This window comes from Tiliqua scincoides, chromosome 2 (assembly GCF_035046505.1).
Source record: "Tiliqua scincoides isolate rTilSci1 chromosome 2, rTilSci1.hap2, whole genome shotgun sequence".
Taxonomy (NCBI): domain Eukaryota; kingdom Metazoa; phylum Chordata; class Lepidosauria; order Squamata; family Scincidae; genus Tiliqua; species Tiliqua scincoides.
Window position 1 is genome coordinate 194,491,653 of NC_089822.1, and position 25,323 is coordinate 194,516,975.

Consider the following 25,323-nt stretch of genomic DNA (forward strand, 5'->3'; position numbering starts at 1 on the left):
AAACACCAAGAACTGTGATATTTAATGGCAAATTGAAGCAACTCTTCCTTTATTGCAAGGGCAAAATAAAAATGAATGTGCGGACACTTCTTTGTAGGTGACATGGGACATTTGTGGTTAAAATGCATCCTAGTCCTTTTCCCCCTCCAGAAGCCATTTCTTCTTCCTACCCTTCATCATCAGGAGAAGGACTGCAGTCAAAGGAAGAGGACTGCACAGAAGTGTAACTTTCTTGCTGAAGCCACATTAAAGCATGCTGCAAAATCAAGGAGAGACAAAGAAAGAGTTAGACGAGCCCACCACCTGCTGGCTAAACCGAGAAGGGACACTGGCTTCAAGTATCAGTTACACCATCCAAGTAAAGCAAAGGGTGCTTCTTGAGGATCTCCTCATTCTATTTCAGGTTAATATCTGCCTCCTACACCTGAAAACAGAATCAAGCTAAACATGCACCACGGCATACTGCCTGAAAGCCTGCCCCCCAACCCCATCACAAAAGACCCAGGCAAGGAATAAACACAAGAAATTCTGGGTATGCTGGCATACATGACGGGTAGACAGACATATCTGCAGGTATTACATTACAGCTATACTAGACTGCTTAATCGGCTAGTAGACTGGAGCAGTCTCTCTCAATTTATTAGAAAAATAGATGGCAGAGAATGGGGTGGGGGAAGTACAGTAAGAGCTGTACTTAAAAGGATCTGTGCATTAAACACTAAGACTGTAATACCTTTAAAGAGCCATCCCAGTACAATGCAGTGAGCCTTAAGAATAGAGGTGTTTGTTTCCAGTGAGTAAGACAGGATTATAGCCTCGTCTTCCTGAACATAATGGGCTTACTTCTGAGTAAACTAAACACCACTGTTTTCAAACATTCTACTTATGGATCAACCTTACTTCATGGGTACAAAAGGAAAAGAGAAAACATATAAGTGCTTCTTAGGAGTAAAGTTTTAGACCACTAGACTTGAGTAGGTCCACTCCAGAGTAGGCCCACTGCCTGTGGGGTCCTCCTTATAATGTGCAGTGGTGGCCTGGAAGTGCACGGCTCTGCCTGCTTCTGAGTGGCCTCTTGAGATGCCATGAAGTGTGTACTGCCCTTGGAACTAGTGTTCCAGGGGTGGTAGGGTTGCATAAGATTGTACTGCTAGTCTTAGAAAAGAGAGAACACTTCTATCCACTGTCTATACAATACATCATTGTATGATCCTCAATCTCTCTCCCTCCTTCCCCCCCCCCTCTTTTTTAAACCAAGTCTCTGAATGTTTAGCCGTTCAACAAAGGAAGGCTATGCTAATCTCCTGATAATGTTAGGAAAATCCATGTTTTCTGGGTACAGAACTTGTTTCACCTTGGCACAGAATTTCTAAGTACATCCTGGTCTAAGCCTCACTAAGCGTAAACACAGCTCCAACAAACAATACAAATATTTAAGATTTTTAAAGTGGGAAGGGCGACTTCCGCAAGTATTTGAAAGAGCACCAGCTTATCACTTCCTATTATTCTCAAAAAACAAGCAAAATGGTCCCCATGCTGTTGAACTACTAAAGCCGTGCAAATAATTGGTATGGTCAGTGTTGCCTTGAATCCCCACAGTGACCAAGGAGCAGAACTTCAGTCATTCTTCTTAATGCATTCCAGCTCTGTGTTATGGCTTCCTACACTGACGAAGCCATAGTATAGCCAGAAATGGTCACGCTGTATGTTTTCTCATTTCCAAAGAGCAAATGGGGGGGGGGCCGGCGGCAGCGCTCTCTCTTAGTACTACTATGGATCTAGAACTTATCCACCTTAGTAGTCTGTTGCACCCACCTCCCATAATTCCATCTAGTCCAGGAGTGTTCAAACTTTTTGGCAAGAGGGCCACATCATCTCTCTGACACTGTATTGGGGGCCGGGGGGAAAAAAGAATTTACATTCAAATTTGAATAAATTTACATAAATGAATATATTAGAGATTGAACTTTTATGAATGAATGAAGGTCTCACGATAGCTCAAGGCCTATAAAAGACCTTGTGCCAAGCAAGGCCAGCCTTTCCTTTGCTGCCACTGCTGTTTCACAGACATGAAACAGCAAGCGGTGGAGGGAGCCCTTGGCCCGCAGGAGAGATCAAACAGTTGGCCCTCACACTGAAAGTAGTCATGTTGGGCCAGCGCGGACTCCAGCAAGTCTCCGGAGGGCCAGAGGCTCATTGGAGATTGGGGGTTCCCCGTGGGCCGGATTGGGTGTCCTTGAGGGTCACTAATGGCCCCCGGGCTGGGGTTTGGGCACCCCTGATCTAGTCAATGGAACAGCAAATTGACTGAAATGGATCAGCAGCAGTTTCTGGTCTATCCAATTTCACATTTAGGAAAATGAAGAAAGTATTCTAAAAGAGAGGAGGGCACTGCTGAGAGAGAGAAGTAGTCTTTCATATCTTCTCCTCTTAACAGACATAAATATCCACTCGCCCTTTCACTCAAGAAGATTCATCAGATTAAGACAGGGGAAAAAATACTCTTCTGGTACTTTTTGAAGCACTACATAAATTGCAAAATCATTTTGAATAGAAACCATACAGAGACAGAAAAGTTGTAGGCAGTGACATATCAACAGTACTGGTTCCATCTCTCTGAAAAGCTACTCGCCCCCACTCAGCTAGAGGTGTCTGCCTGTATATGCTCAGAGAGAATAAATGAGTTGCCCATCCAACCCTTTTGCCCATACAGGTCCATAGCCCGTCAACTGCCACAGCTGTGCAAGCATGGCCCTTTAAACAAAGCTGAAATTGCACTGATAGGTTATTTGGAAGAAGCAGGGGATTCAATCTCAGACTTCAGTCCCCGCTGAACAGTGATTGGTGGGGCTTCAACTTTGCACACAGGGCAGCAAGGAAAATGTGACCATCTGCTGGATCAGTGTCATGGAAAATATAGTGCCTCAGCTCCTACTCTTTAGGTTGACCCTGACTGACCTAAGTGAGTAGATCCAGTATAATTACAGTATACTGGGTAGAGATGACAATAGAAGAGTGGATCTGTGCATTTATAGGACCTTTACACTGCTTAGTACAGGTGGGCCCTTTTTATCTACGGATTCTGAACTGGCAGGTTTGACTAAGTGTGTGTTCTGTACTGGAAGAACCTTCCAGTTGCATCCACAGGTCCTCTGATGGCCCTCCCGCAGATTCCATTATCCATAGGTTTCTGTATCCATGTACGGGGGGACTGGAGAGCTCAGTAATGGTTCCCCTGCAGATACCTAGGGCCAACCTGTATGTGTGAGACGATGTAATTAGACCCAGTCTTCCTGCTGTCACTCCCTTCACCTAATGAAGAAGATGGAAAAAGTAAGCATGACAAATGGCAGTCTCATCCCAGCCTGGTCCAAGTGACACAGGCCTCCTTGGGAGTAAGGGGAGCAGAGCAAGTATGGCCTGGATCCAGCACCCAGGCAAGAGGTCTCCCAGGGAGTAGGACCTGAGAGATCTCAGGACAGTCACATGGCTGGAAAGGGTGGGGCTGGCTGGGCCTGGCAGGCGTAAGCAGAGGTTGTTCCTCCTTGGGGTCCTGCTTAGGGAAGGCAGCTTGGGGAGGCGAAAGCAGCCCCTGGCCTGTCCTGCTGCCCTTACGCAGCCCTGAAGGGGTCAGAGAAGTTTTGAATAGAGGTTCCTGGCCCCTAGCTCCAGGAGGGGAAGACTCCTGGCCCTCTTGGAGGGTGCAAGAGCCTCGTCAGGTCTTCAGACCTCCTGGCCCGGTGTTGGGGATCCCCCCAGCTGGACCAAGGGGCTGCCACCAGCACCAAGCCAACCACTGAGGCCCCCCAGCTGTGGGGCAGCAGGCATGCAAGTCTGGGAGAAGGCAACACCCCTCTGCCATGACAGCACCACAGTTTGACATAATGACTGTGAGCAGGGGGAGTTCTTGTGACATAACAAGGCCACCCTCATAATGTAAAATCCTTGACCAAATTAAACTGCCTATCTCAACCTCTCTTCGGGACTCAACAACTTCTTCCTTGGCAGAGTAAGTTTGAGAGGGCCCTTGGCAAATAGGAGGAAGCCCTGCCCCCCAGGGAGGAGGGTTGGGCCCCAGTCATGGATATGATAGGCAGTTTGAGTTTTCTTTGGCTATACAAAAGGCAGATACAGATGACAAGGTATAGGTGTTGCTTTCAGCACATGACATGCAATGTGAAATTCTACCCGTACGTTTCATAATAAATTTGTGACAACTGACCTTTGCTGCAGTAGAGAAGTCCCACCAGCCAAGGCTTCTTAAGTGGCTATTTCTCTCCTACATAGGAGACAGTTTTCCCAGTTTTCTTCAGGGTAACCAGTAAGGTCTCAACATTGTGCTCAGAATCAACAATCACTTTCTTGTTGGGTAGGTCAATATCAAACTGAACACCTGTGAGAGAAGATGCAATGCAGAACCGAAACATTTAGTGTTTTGGCAAATGGGAAACCAAGCACATTCACTCTCCAAGGGATCTTTGCCCCATTGCTTGAATAAGCACTGGTTTGAAATTACAGAACAATCAATAGGTTATAAGATATTTCATGCAAGACACCAGCTGACTTCTGTCTTGCTTGAAGAGCCTTCCTCAACAGGCATGTGGATAGAGACGATACAGGTCACACTGTATTCTTGGACCTTAGAAGTCTTACAAGTGCCTTGTAATGGCCACCCTAAACAACTTCACCAAGGGACAGCAAACTTCCCATGTTCAGGAGGGCCTTACATTCAAAGCAGCTTTGATGCTGCACAGCCCTGGAGCAAGAACACATTACACTGAACTTTGTGCAATCGCAGTGGACTCTGGGAAGTGCCTTCAGACCTAGTAACGTGCCTCTCAGCTCTACAGTGTCTTGAAGGCTGTTATGGAAATAGGACTTCAGAATCGCTTCAAGACAAACACCACCAGCAAGGACTCTACAAAAGTACTCTACAAAATGAAAAAAAACAAAACTTTTTTAAAAAACCCAATACAACCTATGGTCCTTCTGTCCACAATCTGGAGTTGAAGCAAAATGAACAAGATGCTTCAAATAAACAAAGCAAAGAGTCAAGATGAAGGCTGAACTACATATTTTCTAATGAGCTATGCATAGTCTTCAAGTGGGGATGTATGTTAACTGTGAGTATTGGCTTTTGGGTCTAAATAAAGTATTTATAATTGAGCGAGAGAGACAGACCCTCTAAAAACCTACTGGTAAATCAAAAGCCCTTAATGAAATTTGAAGGCCCATTTCTTACTGAGATGATGAATCTAAGATCAATTCTTACTGAGATGAACTGATTGCATCACTTCAGAGTGAGGTGGGGGTTCACAATAACGAATGCCCCTCCAAACCAAAAGATTTCCCTTCACAAAGAGAACTAGATGCTAGGAAGATACTTTCCCCAAGTTAAATTTTTTTGTCCAACCTCTAGTTTTCTATGTGGAGGTAATATTTTTGGGGAGGAAAACTAAAAATGGTAGGATTTTTCCTACATGGAAGTCATTTTGGAATAGGAAGCTACACATCTGGCAATCATACATGGGGATCTAATGTCAATCAACAGCGGTTTCCAAAGATATGTAAATGGAGAAAAATACACACAGGTACGATTGCAGGAAACTGTCTGAAGCTTACATGTGTGTTACATGGAATTAATGTCATATACGAAAATCACGTAGGAAAATGCTAGTGACCATTGCTGTCAATACTGTTTAGTGCCTTGTAACAGCCATCCTGAACAACGTCACTGTAGGGACGCTGTCACGAAGGCGCTGGCAAACCACGCCACCCATGATTCAGCCTCCTTGCCTCAAACCTAATCAACAAAAGGCAGACGTGGTGTGGGAGGATTAGCTTGTTTGATTAGGCAAAGAGAGTGTCTGGAATGAGGGGGAAGAGGGGATAAAAATAAAGAGCTCTGGAAAAAGAGCAAGAGATCTTGCACCAAGCCCAGCCCTCGTCTCTCTTATTCATCTCTATTTGAGATCCCATATTCTGTATTCATCTCTATTGAGATCCCACATCTGGTGACCCCGACGTGATCCCAGAACCCAACTTACCTCGACTGGAACAGTCTTCGGTATACCTCAGCTTTGGCTCCCTGGTAAGTATGGGGGATTCCTTGTCAAAGGAACAGAGCGAGCATGCTCAAGAATTATATAAATTGGTCAAACAGACCGGCGAGGGCTCGGCTTCAGTGCAAGATCTTCGAGATCTTGTCAGGGAATTGGACACCTCTTGTTCATGGTATCCAAAACGAGGCAGTCTTCTGACTGTGGATTGGGGGAGGCTGGGGAAAAATCTGCAGGCAGAACCCCGTATCCCCATTGCTCTAATTTTAACCTGGAAAAAGGTATATAAAGCTCTGTGCCAACTTAATCCACCTGATAATATGCTTCTGAAAGGTACTCTCCCCTCTGCTACAGGGCCACCCCTATATCCAATACTCCTTCCAGCAGCGCCAACCCTCGAAATAATTAAATCGCCTCCCGTGCCTAGTGCTCCTTTGGAGCCGCCGTGGTGGTCTCAAATAGCCGCCCGCACAGCAGGCACCCTAGATCTGGCCGACCACTGGGAATCCCCTGCCTTTTTTCCTCTAGAAAAGAAAGAACCTCCAGAAACTACCCCTCACAGGCAGGCTTCAGTCATGGAAGGCATGGCCAGAGAGACCCTGAAATCAGGAGATTTAAAAGCAGAAAAAAATTCAATGATCTGCCCTGCAGGGGCTGGCCAGAACACACAGGGACAAGCCATCCGAGTAGATCAGTTTCTGAATGAAACAGACAAGCAAGTGCAATTAGGAAACCCTTAACCACTATCCCATTCCATGTTAATTAATAAATATCCAAAACTCATAATGCATCATTTTATGGAAGATATATTGATAGCAGGTCCCCAATTAAATTCTTCTCTCCTGCAAGACCTATCTAAAAATTTACAACAGTTTGGTCTTCACATAGCACCAGAAAAGGTACAGCAACAAGTTCCTTATTTGTATCTAGGGCATAAAGTATTAACAACTTATGCTGCGCCTGCAACCCCAGAATTAAAAATCTCCCAATGCCTGACTTTAGTACAATTGCAGCAGTTACTGGGACATATTCATTAGGTATGTATTTTAAGCTTCCCACACAACTATTAAAGCCAGTATTTGACCACCTTAAAGAGGGCCAAGACCCCGCAAAGCAAATCACCCTCTCTCCAGAAGCTTGTAATTCCATACAAGAAATATAACAAATCATGAGACACTAATTTGTAGATTGGCTCCCATCTTTTGTGGCTAGTAATTCTACTCTCTGACCCATACACCCACCTTTGTAGCTTAAAACAGAAACTCAGATATACATTCTTGAATGGCTTTGTCAGTCAGCCAACCCATCCAGGAATGTGTTATCTTATCAGAAGGCTATCACTGCTCTCATTCACAAGGGGCCAGAAAGAGCAGTGAGGCTCCAAGGCAAGGCTGTAGTAAAAATTAAATTGCCTTTTACCAAAAAATGAAAACCTTCATTTGTGGGAAATTTCCACTTCTTATCAGATTATCGTGTTGGAGCAAAGACTAAACCATGTATATGTTTAAGGCATTTTAAAACCTATTAAAAGGTCTTAATAACATTTTTGTTTCCTTGATGCTAGGTTAATAGATCCTGCTGGCCAATGGAACTCCCTGCCACTGTAGCCAGCAACAGAAGTTTGAATAATAACTTAGTGTTTCCTTAAAACTTTCTAGGTTTCTCATGTATGCAAGGCAAAAAGCCAAGGGACAGACTGCACTTGCTCCCGGTGTGGAAGGGATTGTCACTCCCGGATTGGCCTTTTCAGCCACACTAGACGCTGTGCCAGAACCACCTTTCAGAGCGCGATACCATAGTCTTTCGAGACTGAAGGTTGCCAATACTATACTCTAAGGAAAAAAAAAAGCAGAAGGACCTCTCCTAATCTTTGTGCCTCAGAGCATGCACAGAGTGCAAAATATCAGCAATCTTTTGTTTTAACCCTTTTTGTTTCAACAAGAAAGAACAGGAAAAGAAAACATTTGCTCTCAAGAGAAGGACTAAAGATTACTAAACCTTGTTTCTTTTACAGGACATATGTACACATTTTATTTTGCTTGATACAGCAACTTTTTGTTTCAGCAGCAAGTAAGGACAAAGAAAAGAAAAAAGCATTTGTCCTCCAGAGGACAAATTTACTTAATCTCAATTTCCTTTACAGGAATAAGCAGTGATCCTATATCTGTATTTTTAATACTAATGAAGTATTTCTTTTCTAATGGAAAAATTGTCATGACAAATTCTTTTAATTCTACTTATGTTCTCTGCTTATATACATATAAATACTAAAATGTTCTATATGTTCTTTGGATGTGTGTGTGTGGTATGAAAGAAGCGCTTTGTCTGTCTTTGTTCTTGTTTGTCTTTGACTTATAGTGAAGTCTATCTGAAGTCCACATGACTTCCTTTCTGTAATAGGCCTGATATTCGTTGCAACAATTTTTTATTATTTTTGTATATTGAGCTCATTATCATTTTTGGTACCATGATTTTTTTTCTATCTGCTTTTAAAACCAATGTGTTTTCTTTTCACACACACCCCCATCACCAAAGATGGAAGAAACATGCAGAATTTGCTTCAAGACTGGACCCAACCTTATTTTGTAGCCCACATCGTAATCACAACCCCCTTCCAAGGCTCTTATCTAAAGGACAAAGCTGATCAGACTCTCAGGAGCCTCCCTATTTCATCAGTGAACTCCCTCCCTGTTCTCTGATCCAATAGCTAGTCACTCAGGGAAGATGATAAACAATTTTCCATCCCTTTTTCACAAGTGCAAACACAAATTATTAAAACCTTTTTATTAAAACAAAAAAGGGAGATATGAGACTATTTGGGCTAATACATATTTAGGAAACACTCTATACTTTATCATATTCTATACTTTATTATATACTTAAAATTATACTTAAAATTTTTAACATTAAATGCAGAAAGGTTTACTCCTAATGAAAGACATGAAGGAGTCAGGAAACCATTACCCAGCCCCATTGGTAACTTGGGGGCGAGGCTATGCTGTTATGCTTACTCCTACAGGAATGCTTTAGGTACCAGCGCAGTGTGTGCAGCCAGCCAAAGATGTCACCAGGGCCTGGAGAATCCGATCCCCAATTTCCAGATGACCTACCCCCAATTTCCAGATGAGTCCAGCTGGGACTACAGGAGCAGCCAAGGAACAGACAGCCAGCCAAAAGACCCAGACAGGAAGCTCATCCCCTAACCTGGGGAGATCTGAAGGCGCTGACACTCTAACACTCCACAGTGATTGTGATTCAAATGTAAAATTGTTAAGCAAAGCTGAGTATGTTTCACTGGCAGCCTCCCTAGTAGTAATCCTAGCATTGGTGGTGGACAACTCAAGACAATTGCACAAATACAACAAGATGTAAACTTTGGTGGATTTTGGGATTGGCTTACAGGATGGCTGCCGGACTTTGCATGGCTTGGACAGACTTTTGGGCATGGGATTTTTTGGGATGGTTGTTCTGATCATTATCTGTTGTTTTATTCAATGTATCCCCTCCTTGTGTCAATGTATCCCCTCAGTTGTGCCTTTAGCAGCCAGTTTAGTAGGCGTCCCTGGCCTTGCAGTGAATAATGCAAAAACTATAGGCCAGATGGCCTCTTTGTTAGCAAAAACCATCAACGCCACTTCTACAACCATTGGTCTCTTAGCAAAAGAACAGCACGAACTTCACCATGCTATTCTAGATAACCGAGCTGCTATTGTGAAGCAGTAAAAGATATGTGTTGTTTTAACCTAACAGACAATAGCAACCGAATTCAACAACAAATTAACAAACTTAAGAGCTATACGCAGAGCATACATCAAGACCTGCATCCCTGCATGGTAGGATGCCCTTTGGTCTTGGCTTCCCACTGGCCTGCTTCGTACCTTAGTACAATATGGTGCACTAATTTGTATTGTTTTAATCATAGGATGTTGTTTTGTACAATGTTTTCCTAATTTGTTAGCCCTCTGTATCCCTTATTGTCGGCTGAAAGCCTTAGTGCCCACCCAACGCCAGATGTATTATGCATATCAATGCCTTAAAACAAGAAAGGGGGAGATGTAGGGACGCTGTCACGAAGGCGCTGGCAAACCACGCCACCCATGATTCAGCCTCCTTGCCTCAAACCTAATCAACAAAAGGCAGACGTGGTGTGGGAGGATTAGCTTGTTTGATTAGGCAAAGAGAGTGTCTGGAATGAGGGGGAAGAGGGGATAAAAATAAAGAGCTCTGGAAAAAGAGCAAGAGATCTTGCACCAAGCCCAGCCCTCGTCTCTCTTATTCATCTCTATTTGAGATCCCATATTCTGTATTCATCTCTATTGAGATCCCACACGTCACCCGTGTGGGGAAGGAAGGAAAGAAGGAAAGAGGCTCCTAAGCAAGGTGTTCCACACAGCAGCAGATTCAATAACGTCCTACAGAAGCTACTGAGCTTTACAGTGTGTGAAATGATTAGGGGTATCAAGGGTTTGAATATTGTAAACAAAATACAAATTCACTGGACAAACTTGGTATACCCTAGGAAAGAAAATCTGTCAGACACAGGAAGTTTACAATACAGCCCAATCCTAATTAACTTTCCAGTGTCAATGCAGCCATAGCCAACAGGGCGAGCACTGCATCCTGCAATAGGGGGAGTCACGGAAGCCTCCTCAAGGCAAGGGAATGTTTAGCCTCTTCCCTAGAGGCTGCATGGGGGCTGAAAAGTTGGTTAGGACTGGGCTGATGCTCCCTCTCACCAAGAGTCATGAGATACAAGGTAAATATTGTCTCACTAAACAATCAATAATTAGTTACTAACCAACTACCTGCATTAAGATCAAGCCAGTCTTTATGAGGCTGCTTGTTATCTTCACTACAGCAGGGAGAAAAGTAGAGGCTGTACTAGAGAAGACCCCTTCACACTTAAGCGGGTTCACTCATCTCTTAACAAAATAAGGATATACAAATACAAATGTACTCCTGCATACAGGTTGGAAAAATTTCACTTTTTCCTAAAACAAGAAGCTGAAATTTTTCATTTCTAGCTTGATGCATTGACAAATGTGAACCAAACAGCAAAAGACAATCTTCCAGAAAGAGGGCCTTAGTTTTCTCACACAACAAAGGAGAACCACTTTGAAGGCAACACTAATTTAGAATATTTATAGCACTTTTCAACAGGTGAGTTCACAAAGTGGTTTATATGACAAAAGATAAGAAAAAATGGTTCCCTTTCCCAGACAGGCTCACAATTTTTAAAAAGAATAATAAAAGAAACCCCAGGCACATACACATACAGGAGGGACATCAGGAAACAGACTTGAAGAATGCTGGGATGAAAAGGACCATTGGTCTCTCACTATTAAATATAAAAATAACCATCACTTAAAAAGGTGCCTCTTTAGCCAGTTAGCAGGGATAATGCCAGACCAAGAAGCCCACGATATCTAAGCACTAAAGCCTGCTAAGCACGACTCACCTCCCAGCTTGTTGAGGACACGAGTGACGGCATTGGAGCATCCTTCACAGGTCATGTCTACAGAGAACTCATGTTTCTGAAATTACCAGAAGATTGCAGAGGTCACTGAATAGATCTCACTGAGCAACTCTGTGACAATCACATGTTTTCATCAAAAACAGACTAACATCAAAGCTTTCCATTGACTGGGATTGGATCCATTGCCCAACATAAACTCGTATTAGCTACAGCTGCGTTTCTAAACTGTGGCGGGTCATAATGCAATGATCTCTGTCACAAGTAATTGAAATGTGCAAGATTCCTCAAGGAGACAGGGTGTTATGTGGTGTCAACAGTGTTTCCTTGTTCTGATAGGTCTGGGAAGCACGGGGCTAAAAACCCGGCTTTTAGCAGTGGGTGTGCTACACAGCTTCAGCCACTAGAGGCAACAAGGTCTTCAAGGATAAAAGCAGGACCTGGAGAAGGGAAAATGTGTGGGTGTAGAAGGAAGGAGCTTGAGGAAAGAGGATGGACTGAATGAACAGAGACTGCTGGAGAATGGCGTGTGGCTGCCACAACCAGGAGCTACTGGGAACAAAAGTGTTGCTGCAGTGGCTGGAAAAGCTGCTGATGGGAGAGTGGAGGAAGTAGGGACTCTGCAGGTTGAACAGGTGAGCTACCCTAGCAGTAGGGTCCAGCAGTGTTAGGGCTATTTTGAGTGAAGAGGAAACTAATTTAGCTTAAAGTGGGTTCTCTAAACCAAGTTTGGAAAGGGAATTTGGCAAACATCACACTGCAAAGCATTACACGGAGGCTCTGGAGGCCACTTCTTGACTCACTTCATTGACCTCCAAGGGTCCCAGAATATCCTGCAGAAGTCGTTTCTGGTGTGCTTCCAACTTCCGGTTTATTTCTGCAGGACATTCTGAGACCTACAGAGGCCAATGGGCTGTGGACCCAGCGTAATCCAGAAGCAGCCTCTGGAGGCTCCCAGTAATGCTTTATGGTCCTATAGAGAGTGTCGCAGCCTACTGCGAAGGATGAGGTGGGTCGTGGCACTCAAAAGTTTGGGAACAGCTGAGCAAGAGTATCCAAGCACAAAAGTCAAAGTGTAGATACCTTTTCAAAAAATGAATACTGTATATTGTTCAATACAATAATGTTCTCTTTTCTTTCAGTCAGGGTGCACTGAATTTAAATTCAAACAAAAGAAGGCTGATGTGGAAAATCCCAGTGTCACATCATATTTCCTAAGAAGTGTATATTAACTGGGTAACCTAACCACTAAAGCAGATTAACTGACAATTAGATAAAGTGTTGGTCACTAAGAAGTTATTTTTCTTTCCAGCATTGCTGCTTTCTGTTTCATTTTTCTCCTTCTCCTATGTTGCCTAACTTTCCTGCCTAGCCCCAGTCTCATCACACCCTGGAAATACAAATTTTGCTCATTAGTCAACACAGGCTGGATCAATCAAAGTGCCTTGCCAATCTGGCCCACTAAGTGTAGTGGAATTAGCGTCAGCAGCTCCTTCTTGCCCACCCAAAGACTAGACAGCTTTCAGACCTAATTTGGATCCAACCATGCAATTAGGTGTTGTTAAACTATTCTATTCCCAGGTTTATAAGTGGGGATGGGGGAGAGCACCCTGGGCAGGTGGGAAACAGCTGCGTGCACTTTCCCCTAGTAGCCAGATATGGGGGAAAACACATCATTCAATTTGGTACAATGTGCCTTTGTTTAGAAACAATTATGGGCACAGAACTTTTCAGAAACATGGAATGGCATTTGGTTACAGTTTATTTTCACAGGATAAAAACAAGGATATCTGGTTTATTTTTAAGGAATAAATATTAATATTTGTGAAATGAGTAGATCACTACTGGGACTGGTGCTTTTCAACCTGGGACCTGTCCTGGGACCAGTACTTTTTTTTCTGTCCTGGGACTGGTGCTTTTCAACCTCTTCATAAATGACCTGGAGGCAGGGCTAAGCAGCGAGGTGGCCAAGTTTGCAGATGACACCAAACTTTTCAGAGTGGTGAAGATCAGAAGAGATTGTGAAGAGCTCCAGAAGGATCTCTCCAAACTGGGAGACTGGGCAGCAAAATGGCAGATGTGTTTCAATGTAAGAAAGTGTAAAGTCATGCACACTGGGGCAAAAAATCAACACATATAGGCTAATGGGTTCTGAGCTGTCTGTGACAGATGAGGAGAGAGATCTTGGGGTCCTTGTGGACAGCTCGATGAAAGTGTCGACCCAAAGTGCGGCGGAAATGAAGAGGGCTAATTCCAAGCTTGGGATCATTAGGAAAGGCATTGAGAATAAGACAGCTAATATAATGCCGTTGTACAAATCAATGGTAAGGCCACACCTGAAATACTGTGTCCAGTTCTGGTTGCCACATCTCAAAAAGGATATAGTGGAGATGGAAAAGGTGCAGAAGAGAGCAACCAAAATTATGACTGGGCTGGGGTACCTTCCCTATGAGGAAAGGCTACAGAGTTTGGGCCTCTTCAGTTTAGCAAAGAGACGCCTGAGGGGGGACATGATTGAGACATACAAAATCATGCAGGGGATGGACAGAGTAGATAGACGATCTTTTCCTTCTCACATAACACCAGAACTAGGGGACATCCATGAAAACTGAGTGTTGGGAGAGTTAGAACAGACAGAAGAAAATTTCTTTACCCAGCATGTAATTAGTTTATGGAACTCTTTGCCACAAGTAGTAGTGATGGCATCTTGCCTGGATGCCTTTAAGAGGGGATTGGACAAATTTCTGTACAAAATGTTCGTTACGGGTTACAAGTCATAGTAGGTAGGTGTAAGCTCTTGGTTTTAGAAGCAAGCTGCCTCCGATTGCCAGATGCAGGGGAGGGCACCAGGACACAGGTTGTGTCTTGTCTTGTGAGCTCCCTCAGGCATTTGGTGGGCCACTGTGAGATACAGGAAGCTGGGCTAGATGACCCCTTGGCCTGATCCAGTTGGGCTATTCTTATGTTCATACTACTTATTATCTGCAAAAAGCAACTTGTGCTGGATGCTAGCCCCCCAGTATCAGCCAACATGCCTCTTTGTCTCCTTGGACATAGACCAGCTAAGGAGCCACACACACTTCAGTAGGAATATAGATTTAGAAGGTTAATTATGCTGTATTAAATACAATTCTGACTCAGGATGACAAAAGAGGTGGCAAAATTTGCAACCTTAGTAAACAATCAAGCCCTGAGAGAGTTACATGCCTCTGTGGCTTCGTGTTCTGTTCTTCAAGTCTACTGGGGAAAAAAACCTGACTCAAGCACTGAGCTGCTAACCGGTTTTTTCTGGTACCTCTAAAGCTAAAGACACAATTTACGGGAATGAAACTGGAGACAAGTCTGGAATCCAAACCACTTTAATCAAACATCCTTTGCAAGGTCTGTTTACAGAAAGATAGGCAAATACAAATGCCATAACAGAGACTCCACTCTTAAGATCTTTGAAAGGCTTTAAATCAGTGCCCCCTTTATTAGAAATCCAAAGAGAAATCTAAGGGCTGGTCCTCATTTGCAGCTTCCCTAAGGAAGGAATCTCCTCTCCTCTGATGTAATGCTTGCAGGCCAGGGGACAAAATTCTGAAGTAGTACATGTATCAGAATTGTTGACTGTTGTGGGAATGGCTCTCTGAGCAAGATCTAGACTACAATTCAGTTCACCCAGCTCAAGAATTATGCGCCAAAAGGCAAAACACAGATTATCAATTCAGATATAAGACACCTACAGTGATCTGTTCCAAAAATGATCCTGGGAACACTAAACACAATGTGAAGATTGGTCCTCCCCCTTAAGACAGAGAACAGATGCAGAGTAATTGAGGCAATGGTTTCACTGTCCATGCAGTTAGCCACCTGTGAGATGGAAGCAGGGAATAATGGCCAGGGCCAAAAGTTTAGTGCAAACAACTATGTTAGAGTAAGTCCACTCTTAGTTTGCTGCACCCTTTGGACAGTCAAATGGCAAGTTACTAATTCAATCTTACTACAGATGAATTACCCCTTATCTAGATATCTGAAATCCAGACATTTTTGTCAAGGTCATAGTGCAAGCACTAGAAGATACTGTGTTCATTCCCACATATAGTGCAGGTACATTCTATAAGTTCTGTTCCCTGCTCTGTGGTGTGTACCTGTACAGACAGTGTTGAAAAGTGTCAAAGAGGCCAGCGGACACCTGTCTGGGTAACACTGAAAACATAAGAACAGCCTCACTGGATCAGGCCATAGGCCCATCTAGTCCAGCTTCCTGTATCTCACAGCGGCCCACCAAATGCCCCAGGGAGCACACCAGATAACAAGAGACCTGCATCCTGGTGCCCTCCCTTACATCTGGCATTCTGACATAGCCCATTTCTAAAATCAGGAGGTTGCACATACACATTATGGCTTGCAACACGTAATGGATTTTTCCTCCAGAAACTTGTCCAATCCCCTTTTAGAGGCATCCACGCCAGATACCATCACCACATCCTGTGGCAAGGAGTTCCACAGACCAACCAAAAGATCAAGGAAAAGAGCAGAGGAAGCATTTCTCATTATGTTTAGGCAATTATTCCAAAATTCAGACACCTTCTCACCCCAAACAGTCTGGATAAGGGATACTCCAGCTGCAGTTGTATGGGTCCAGTCATACCAGCCGCATGAACACATAGTTTATGACAGACACACTGTGCGTTCGTAAAACAGGTGCCCAAGATGTTTCAAGCTGTGCATCCAAAGGCTGCCATGACAACCTGGGATGCAAAGTTGGTGTGGGAACCAGATGTGGGAACATGCTCAGAAGGGGAGCATGAAAAGCTGAGCAAGAGACAAGTATGAAGGGCTCTGGTGCGCCTCCCCCAGACTGCCATAGCAGGTGGTGGGTCTGACCCACGGACTGGGGATGGGACCACATCCAGGGCCACCCTCGCCTGTGGGGCTAAGAGCGAAGGCTGCCCAACAGGGACCTCCAAGGAGAGGAAGGGAAGGAGCCTCCGGGCAGCGCTGCAGTTGCACAATAGGGGAAGGGGAAGGAGGCTTCCCGTCCAGCTCCTGCCCGCCCCCGTCCCCGTCCCCGCTCCCCTCGCCCCGGCCGCAGGCTGCTTCCCCGGGAGGGCGTCACCCACCGGCATGGCTGCGGCTGCTCCTTCCAAGCTCCGCTCTTCACTGTGCACCGGAGAGCGCCGACTTCCCCCGCAGCCGCACAAAATGAAGGGCCACCGCTAGGCGCCCTCCTCCTGGAAGCCTCCGCCGGCACCAGAGGGCGGGGAGACGGCCGTGGAGCGCCGCCTCGCCCTTCCGCCCACTAGAGGGAGCCCTTCCTTCTTTCCTTCCTGAAGGACCTGAACAGTCCTGGACGCTGTGCTCTGTGTTGTGCTGTTATAGCCCACCTTTTCTCCTAAGAGCTCCTCACAACGACCCTGTGAGGTGGGTCAGGCCGGGAGGGAGGGAGAGAAGCCCAAGGTCACACAGCCTCTGCTTCTGTGAACAGTCCTGTGACACTTTTTCTATGCATCCCACCTTGTCTCCAGACAGCTCCTCACAACAACCCTGCAGGGTAGGACAGGCTGAGAGAGAGAGAGAGAGAGAGAGAAGCCCATGGTCACCCAGCCTCTGCTACTGTGAACAGTCCTGTGTGACACTTTTCTCTATGTATTGCTTTTGTATCTCACCTTTTCTCCTAAAAGCTCCTCACAATGACCCTGTGAGGTAGCTCAGGCAGAGAGAGACAAGCCCAACGTCACCCAGCCTGCAATCACATGCCTCAGAACAATGGTCCTTACTTCCAAGTAAACATATAGGATTATGCTGCCAGTGATCTTGATGACTGTAGGGATTTGAATCCCGGTCTCAGGGCCCAATCCTATCCAATTTTCCAGTGCCAGTGCAGCCATGTCAATGGGGTGTGCACTACATCCTGTGGTGGGGAGGCAGTCACACAGGCCTCCTCAAGGTATGGGAACATTTGTTCCCTTACCTTGGAGCTGCATTGCAGTTGCACCGATGCTGGAAAATTGGATGGGATTAGGCCCACCCTTGGCACTTTTCGGCCCAATCCTGTGCATGTCAACTCAGAAGTAAGCCCCATTATAGTCAATGGAACTTACTGCCAGTAAATGTGGATAGGATTGTAGCCTAAATCACTACATTGACTTTGATTGGGGCATATTAACCTTTCTCTCTCCTTACACACACATAAAGGGGCAGGTACATTTGTACAGAAGAACATAATAATGTTGAGCTTTCACATAGAGTTTTTTTAGTGTTCAAATCTTCACAGACGCTATCATGTAATTTTAACAACAGCCTTATAAAGGAGGCCAGAGTCATTATCCCCATACTACAATGTGAGCCCCTGGGGGCTGGGGATAAGAATAGGCCCTCAGTTTGGCTGTACTTGTCATAAGAGGCGACTAAACAGCCACCGGGTAGATGGGACTCGTCAGCCTGGGAAGGTAGCTCATCTGAGAGAAGGAAAACTCTGATCCCAAACCTCCACTGCCTTGTGGCTACATCCAGTTATGGAAAAGGCTTCAGGAGTCAACCTTGAGGCAAAATCCGGTGCCGGAGTCCCTGAGGCAGTTCGTGGCTGAACACAGTCACGTTCTGGCAACTCCTGCGACGCCGCTGGAACCAACTGTATTGGCTTCTGCCTTTCCATTGGACCATTTCAGTGACATGGAGAGGGGGGATTTGCTGCATGGGTAGCAGTCTATCCTCCATATCTACTTTACCCAGGCTTCGCGCACTGGAGAGGACACTCTGTTCCAGAACACTATTCAGAGTGTGATACCATCTTCCGAGACTGGAGGATGCCAACAAACTAAACAATGTGAGGATTTGACAGGACACAAATAAGAACTCTGCAATGCAGGGTCACCAAGCATCAGTCCCGTGTAAATCCACCATCCAACTTAGCCATGTTCAGGAATCTGTGGCAGAATTTTTTTTCCAGGCTACAATTTTAGGCAAACTTATTTGAGAATCAGTAACATTTTAGAGAGGGAATCACTCTCCCCAAACCCATAGTACCTAAAGATGGATATGTGGTGCCATCTGCTGGAGTTGCAACCCTTGCCTGGTTGTGGGGGTGGTCTAAAAGGCATAAATAACAGCAGTTTGGTCTTTAAAACTGTGCCAAATTAGTTTAAAGCTCCAATCCTAATCACAATTTCCTGGGTGTAAATCCCATTGAACACAGTGGGACTTACTTCTGATTAAAACATATCAGGTTGCCCAATTAGATTATTCATATTTTACTTAGAGAAGTCCCATTTATTTCCATGGGAGTTAACCTTTTTTAGCAGCTGTGATGAGGAACCAATCAATCCTGCCCTGAACTGATATAAGGTGTAGCTGATTCAAAATGGTTGAATCAGTTGCTTTGCATGATGAATCAGTTACTTTGAAATAGAGCCAATGGTTTCAGGGTATTTCCTCTGTGGGTTCTGGAAGAAGTGCTACATGATTTTATAAGTGCACTAGGGAGTGTTAGAAGTGTTTTTGGTTTTTTTTAATTATCATGTGCTTGCTTTTTTAGGATGGAAAAGAAAAAGTGCCTTTACCTACATTGAACTGTTAAGAGTTTGCTCTTGGCAATCATTTGAAAAGGACAACCCTACTGATTTATGTGGTGTGGATAGACATAAATGGAGTTAAGGGACTTTCTTTATTCTCTGTAGAGTTCCAGCATGAATTTAACACATCATCAGACTTTGTGATTAAAACAGAAGTGGGGAAGAGGAAAGATTGTACTAAGAAGTAATTGGAAAAGAAATCACTTCTGAAACTGGATGGGAGCTGCTATGGAACTGGTAAGAGATAAAAAGGCCATCTTGTTAGAGCTGAATCTTTTCAGAGGTATGCATGGGTGCAACATTCCATGTGTTTTTCTAAAGTTTCTAGAACATGAGGGGAGGCTTTAAAACATTGATATAAGAAACGCAGCTAATATTTTAGGGGTTGGGGGAATGAAAAAATCCTTGATGTTATTCATTGATGAATCCTGTAGTAACTTTGAAAAATGATGTAGGCACCTGCTGAGACCAAAGGGCATTGTTTTCCTTTTCCATCCAATATGTTGAAAGTTCACTCTTCTGAAAAATTCAAAGAGTAATTCCCAATGGTCACTACTTTATAACAGTTTGCTGACTTTTCTTATTTCTGCCAGCATTGTAGGTGTTTTATTGCATAATATATGAAAAACTGTGCTGCTTGTGTGTGTCTTTTGAGTTTGGTTAGATATTTGCTTCAAGCTATTGCTTTTGGCCAGAAATGATTCAAGTTTATCACCTACCAAGATGAACATAGCCTACAGCCCACAGCCATGTGTTGTATGTCAGGTTTCTCAGTCCTAGGCAGGCAGCAAAAGCAGGAGGCTTATCTAACCACTAGTGAACCATCATATGTGGATGGTGGACTGGATTCTTCTTGGTATGTCACAGGATCCACAACATTGATACAGACGTTTCTTTGTTCTTCCATTTAATGCCAAGTACATAAGCTATACAGTATTTGTTTAATATGGTTTTGCTTTACTTGCTTGTTCTAAAAATATGCTGCTGATTTCACCAGTGTGTCATACAAGTTGCTATGGCTCCTGATAGAATACTGAATTTGTATGTGCAGTCTGAGTGAATGCTAAAATTTTAGGGTTGCTACCTTTTAAATGGCATTAGAATCCACTTTGTTAATTGTTGTGTTATTGACAGAAATCCAGAAGCTGTTCCTGATATGGAGTAGCAGTAATAAGGAAAACCTTAGCTATTGTGTTTTTTCCCCTTGTAAAGGAGTTACCTGTAAAAGGGCTATATCTCTGTTAGATACCTGGAATGTTTGTGCTAGAAAATCTTTTCAGATGATCTAGGGCTGAAATTAATGCTGGTGCTACTGTTTTGGACTGATACATTACAGTATCTCAGCTGGCTTTGTGCCTCCTTAAAAAAAAAAATAAGGCAAAGACAAGGTACAAATGTCTTAAAATAGTGAGACCCACAGTTCTCCAGGTGGAAGAGTTTATTTGGCAGAAACTGCAGAATTCATTTCTTCGCACACAGGGACTAGGAACCATATGCTGGTCTTTGCCAGCTCAGCTCACTCATAAACTCACCTATTTATTATTCTGCCCCATGCCTGGAATGGCTTTTGAATGCATGAACTGTATTTGAGCTTTGTTCACAGAAGTGAAGCATAAGATGACGCAGTTTCCCGTACAGATGCATGGAACCAAAGAGTGTGCTGTGGCACTGTGGATGGGATTATATCATCTTGATGGCAGAGTTCCTTTATTACAAGGCAGTTTGAGTGCTGGCTAAGTGACCAATGGAGAGGGATCTCTTTTAAATTGCTTCACCCTGCTCTGCAACATTGTCTTCTAATAAGAAGCTTGCTTACTGCATAGTCTGAGGCAACAGCAAAGTGGCTTCACCCTGCGCAGTAAGTGATTTTCTCTCTAGGAGATGTTGCATAATGGGCTCGGGTGATTTAAAAGGTATCCCTTTCTGTGGTCACTTATTCAGTCAGCAAAGGCCTAGCCCTAGCTGTTGATTTATGAGTTGGCAGCTTGTAGTGCAACTCCAGTTTATAAATAGTTAGGCAAAAGTAAGGGGGACTAAAAAACTGATGTCAAAATGCCAGTTCAGTGAGTGCAGTTCTCTGACAGAGAAGAATGAAGGGTGCAAGCCTAACCAACTTTCCAGCAATGACATAGCTGTGTCAAAGTGGTGTGCACTACATCCTGCAGTGGGGAGACAGTTAAGTGGCCTCCTCAAGGTAAGGGCATGTTTGTTACCTTACCTCAGGGCTGTGTTGCTGCTAGGTCAGTGCTGGAAAGTTGGTTAGGATTGTGCCCAAAGTGGCTTAGATGATGTCTTTTAAAAAGTCTCTAGGGAAAGGGTGGACAAAAATATTCTATATTTTGAATCCTAAATGCAAAGGTTGTTTTCAATTTAAAACATTTAGCTGAGCAGATTCTAGAATTATCTTCCGAAAGTTCTCTAATGAACTCTGAACATCTAAGAGTATCATAATGATTCCCTTTCTCTTTACAAAGCTTCCAAGTAACATTGGTGTAGCTAGATCATTTGACACCTGGGGCCCATAAATTAATCTGGGCTTCAAGTCTGGGCAGGAGTCCAGCTCTACCTGCCCAGTAAACCTCAGAGGCCAAAGTCCAGAGGCCCACCTGGTTGACCTGGGCTTTGGAGTTAAGAGTGCTCATGCCCCCCCTCCCAAACACAAATGCTGAATCTGTCCTTGACTCAGTAACATACTGCCCCTGTACCTGGAGGTTCAGTGTAGCCATCATGGTTAATAATTACTGATACAGTCCACCATGAATGTTTAGAATCCACTTTAAAATCATCTAAGCCAGTGACCAACACCCAACCTTTCCACTAGTGGCTCACTAGGATAGGTGTCACCCAATCTGGTAACTCATCGTGAGTTTGATTGTTGGATCTGATACATGGAACAGGGAGCTGACTTATGATAACCAAGCTTACTGGTTCCTTGCTATGTAATAACACCTTGTTAGCTCTCATAACACTCAGGCTCATTGGTCAGTTTTGAGTTAAGGAAATCCACTTTGTGACATAGGGTAATTGTGTTTCTTTTCCTGGTTCCTCGGCTATAGCTTTTGATGGAACACAGATATTTCAATGCAGTTTGTTTCATTGCATTCTGCTGTAAATTACATATTGAATGGTACATAACATGATGGTATTTCTAAAAACCACAATTTCCATGATTTTGGTCACTAGTGGTGTCAACCTCCCCCGCCCCCGTCCCCTTATTAACGCCTTATTGGTTCAATGCTGTGTCATAAAAACATCTCATTGGCTCTTTGAATAATCAGACTCATTGGTCTGTTTTGAATTAAAGAAATCTACTTTTTGTTACATAAAACAGTTGTATTTTTGTTTTCTGGGTTTTTTGGCTGTAACTTTTGATAGAATGAAGATATTTCACTCCAGTTTTTTATTGCATTCTTCTGTAAATTATGCATTGAATGATATATAACATGCTGATATTATGAAACTGCAATTTTAGCAATCTTGGTCACTAGAGGTGTCAACCCCCCCCGCAGCTTGGCACTGGGCTGCTCTGTTTTAACTTCAATGCTAAGTAACATCTCAAAGAACTTGGTGTATGAGAAAATGCTGTTAGTCCATTTGTTGATTATTTAGGGAATTCAGTAATTCTTATTCTTTTCTCTCTGTTCCTTCCTTTTCTGCCTTCCTAGCATTCTACTAGTTCTTTTTGAATTTTGGGTGCTCTTGTCTTTGTAAAAGAGGATTGGACCAATTTCTGGAGGAAAAATCCATCACGGGTTACAAGCCATGAAGTGTATGTGCAACCTCCTGATTTTAGAAATGGGCTATGTCAGAATGCCAGATGCAAGGGAGGGCACCAGGATGCAGGTCTCTTGCTATTTTGTGTGCTTCCTGGGGCATTTGGTGGGCCACTGTGAGATACAGGAAGCTGGACTAGATGGGCCTATGGCCTGATCCAGTGGAGCTGTTCTTGTGGTGTTAAAATGCACTAGCCTGCTTTTTACCCCTGATCTGGTGGTAATGGCATTCTACCCCTTTGGTACCATTTATTGGTAGCAGAGGGATATCCATCCCAGAGTCTCACTAGTTTTTATGTGTGATAGTAAGTTTGCCTCTATAGTTAGGGATTGACTCTGCCTCCTTAAGACCAGATGATGGGTTAAAACCAACTGGTAAAGTACACAGTACCTCATTGCTGTGCCAGGAAAAACTTTGCTTGTTATGCAGCTGTTAAAAGGCAGGGAGCTTTTGCCTGCTGTTTGCTTGCAACTTGGGGCAAAACTTGCAGCTCTGTATTTGGAACTCCCAATGTTCCCCTTTAGGTACAAAAGCAGCTGCAGGCACTCCCCCCATTTTAACTGGGGCTGTGGTGTGGAGAAAGGGAAAATCTAAGCACTCTTTGACCTTGCATCACAGCCTCATCCCCCCCAGGTCTGTGTTGCTATGGAGGGAAAGGCCTTATGGGCACAATATTGACACCAAGGTACGTAAATATGCTTGGATTTGGGGGTTTGCAGTCTGATTTTGTGCATGTTCACTCAGAAATAAACATGAGAGAAACAGAGTTTTAAGACCTTTCTTGACCCTGTGATTTTAACAAAATGCCAAATGTAAAGAAATCTGAGATGCTGCAACCTAATCTTGCTGAATACAAGAATCCTGTGGCAACTCAGATGAACAGATTTACTGTAGTATGTGTTTTCGTGGACTAGATGAAGTGGGCTTTCATCCATGAAAACTTATGTTATAAATCTGTTGATCTTTGAAGTGTCATAGAACCTTTTTTCTGTATTGGTTATAACAGACTAGCACTGCTACCCCTCTAGAATTTGTCATCTTTGTGAGTTATTGGACCACATATTGTGCTACTTTTCCATGTAAATCAAGACAAATGTAGTGGAGCATGGCCAAAGCAAGCTTGTAGCATATAATATATATACTTTGCCAGCATGTTACTCTTACATGACCTTCTCGCAAAGGCAAGATCCTCTGGAGTGAATAGCCACAAAAAGAATTTAATGTGTTCTTGTAAAGAGTTGAGAATACAGCATGGAGGGTAGTCTAAGGCTGTTTTGTGTTGACTGCTGAAATAAAATGAGAGAAGGCTCTACAGAGTGAGTGAAAAGCAAGATTCTTTATATATTATACAAATGGTAGTGATAAAACATTCAGGGCTGACTGCTTTCAGCCTAAACCATACCAAGATTATATTGAGTAAGTAGAACTAAGGACAACAGAGTCCAGCAACTTAGGGTCATTTACTGGTTATGACCGATGTTTGATCATGTATCCATAAATGCTCTTGTAGATTTATGTTGGTACATGATCTACCACCTGAAGTGTTAGTGTTATTGGCCTTTTATTTAGAGCAATGGAAAGTTGCATGTAATTACCTGTTGGATTTATTCTGGTGATGGAGTGTGGCAGTGCTGTCTGTGATTTTAAGCAGAAAGATAACTAGGCTTTTTGTGCATTCAGGAGTTTTGGAATAGGATAACAAGCAGCAATGATTGTGATGGGGAAAGCCAATACCTGCAGAGCTTGTCTTCTAGCTCAGACACATTTTTAAAATTTAGGTGGAGAATCTGAACAGAAGTTGTTCTGGGTGTTTTGATAACCGAGTTGAATTAGCAAGACTGTTCATGTTTTATTCAGCATTTTGAAGATACAGGTAAACTATTTCTCTTTTACAGACTTGTGCATAAAATGTGACCATATAAAAGGGCTTGTATTACAGTCTGGGCTTGAATCATCTGACACATCCTCAATAACTTGGAAAGTATGATTATGAAAGGAGGATGAAGGCAACTTTATGTCTCTCTCTCTCTCTCTCTCTCTCTGTGGGGAATCTTATCACTGCCATGTATTAGAAACTTGGTCTTGAAGTAAAATATAGAGATGTATTTGTGCATGTGTTTGCTTGCTGAGACCAGAAAAGCCTCAGAAGGGCGTTTTCTTAAGTCTCCCATGCACAAACATGGCTTACAGCACTTGTGCATGAGAGGGTGATTCTTTGAATATGGTTCTTGAGGACTAGGATAATAACTACTGTTATTATTTATACTGTTATTAAAGCTATAATCATAGCTTTTTTTCTGTATATTGGAAGGCAATGCACTATAACCCCCTAGAACATGATGAATAATAATTATAGTGCTATAAACTACTGGTCATATAAGGCTGGTCATATATGGCTAATTCATGAGCGCCAGCAGTGTCTTTGAAGTCGTGCCCTTCCTCATGTGGAGTAATATTAATC

The 25,323-nt window shown here is 43.5% G+C and overlaps 1 protein-coding gene across 1 annotated transcript; it reads right to left on the minus strand.

Moving 5' to 3' along the window:
* Positions 1-20: 20 nt before the first annotated feature.
* On the minus strand, positions 21-16,793 carry ATOX1 (antioxidant 1 copper chaperone). The gene is made up of 4 exons (XM_066618109.1): positions 16,638-16,793; positions 11,518-11,593; positions 4,223-4,393; positions 21-256 (listed from the first exon to the last, which is right to left on the minus strand). Exons 1-3 carry the CDS (start codon positions 16,641-16,643, stop codon positions 4,269-4,271), a joined length of 207 nt encoding a protein of 68 aa, XP_066474206.1. The 5' UTR covers positions 16,644-16,793; the 3' UTR covers positions 21-256; positions 4,223-4,268.
* Positions 16,794-25,323: the final 8,530 nt, after the last annotated feature.

Excerpts from the sequence above, each read along its gene's own strand:
- ATOX1 (XM_066618109.1), bottom strand. Across the intron at positions 4,394-11,517 it reads TGTCCTCAACAAGCTGGGAG|GTGTTCAGTTTGATATTGAC; the intron begins GTGAGTCGTGCT and ends CTTCTCTCACAG.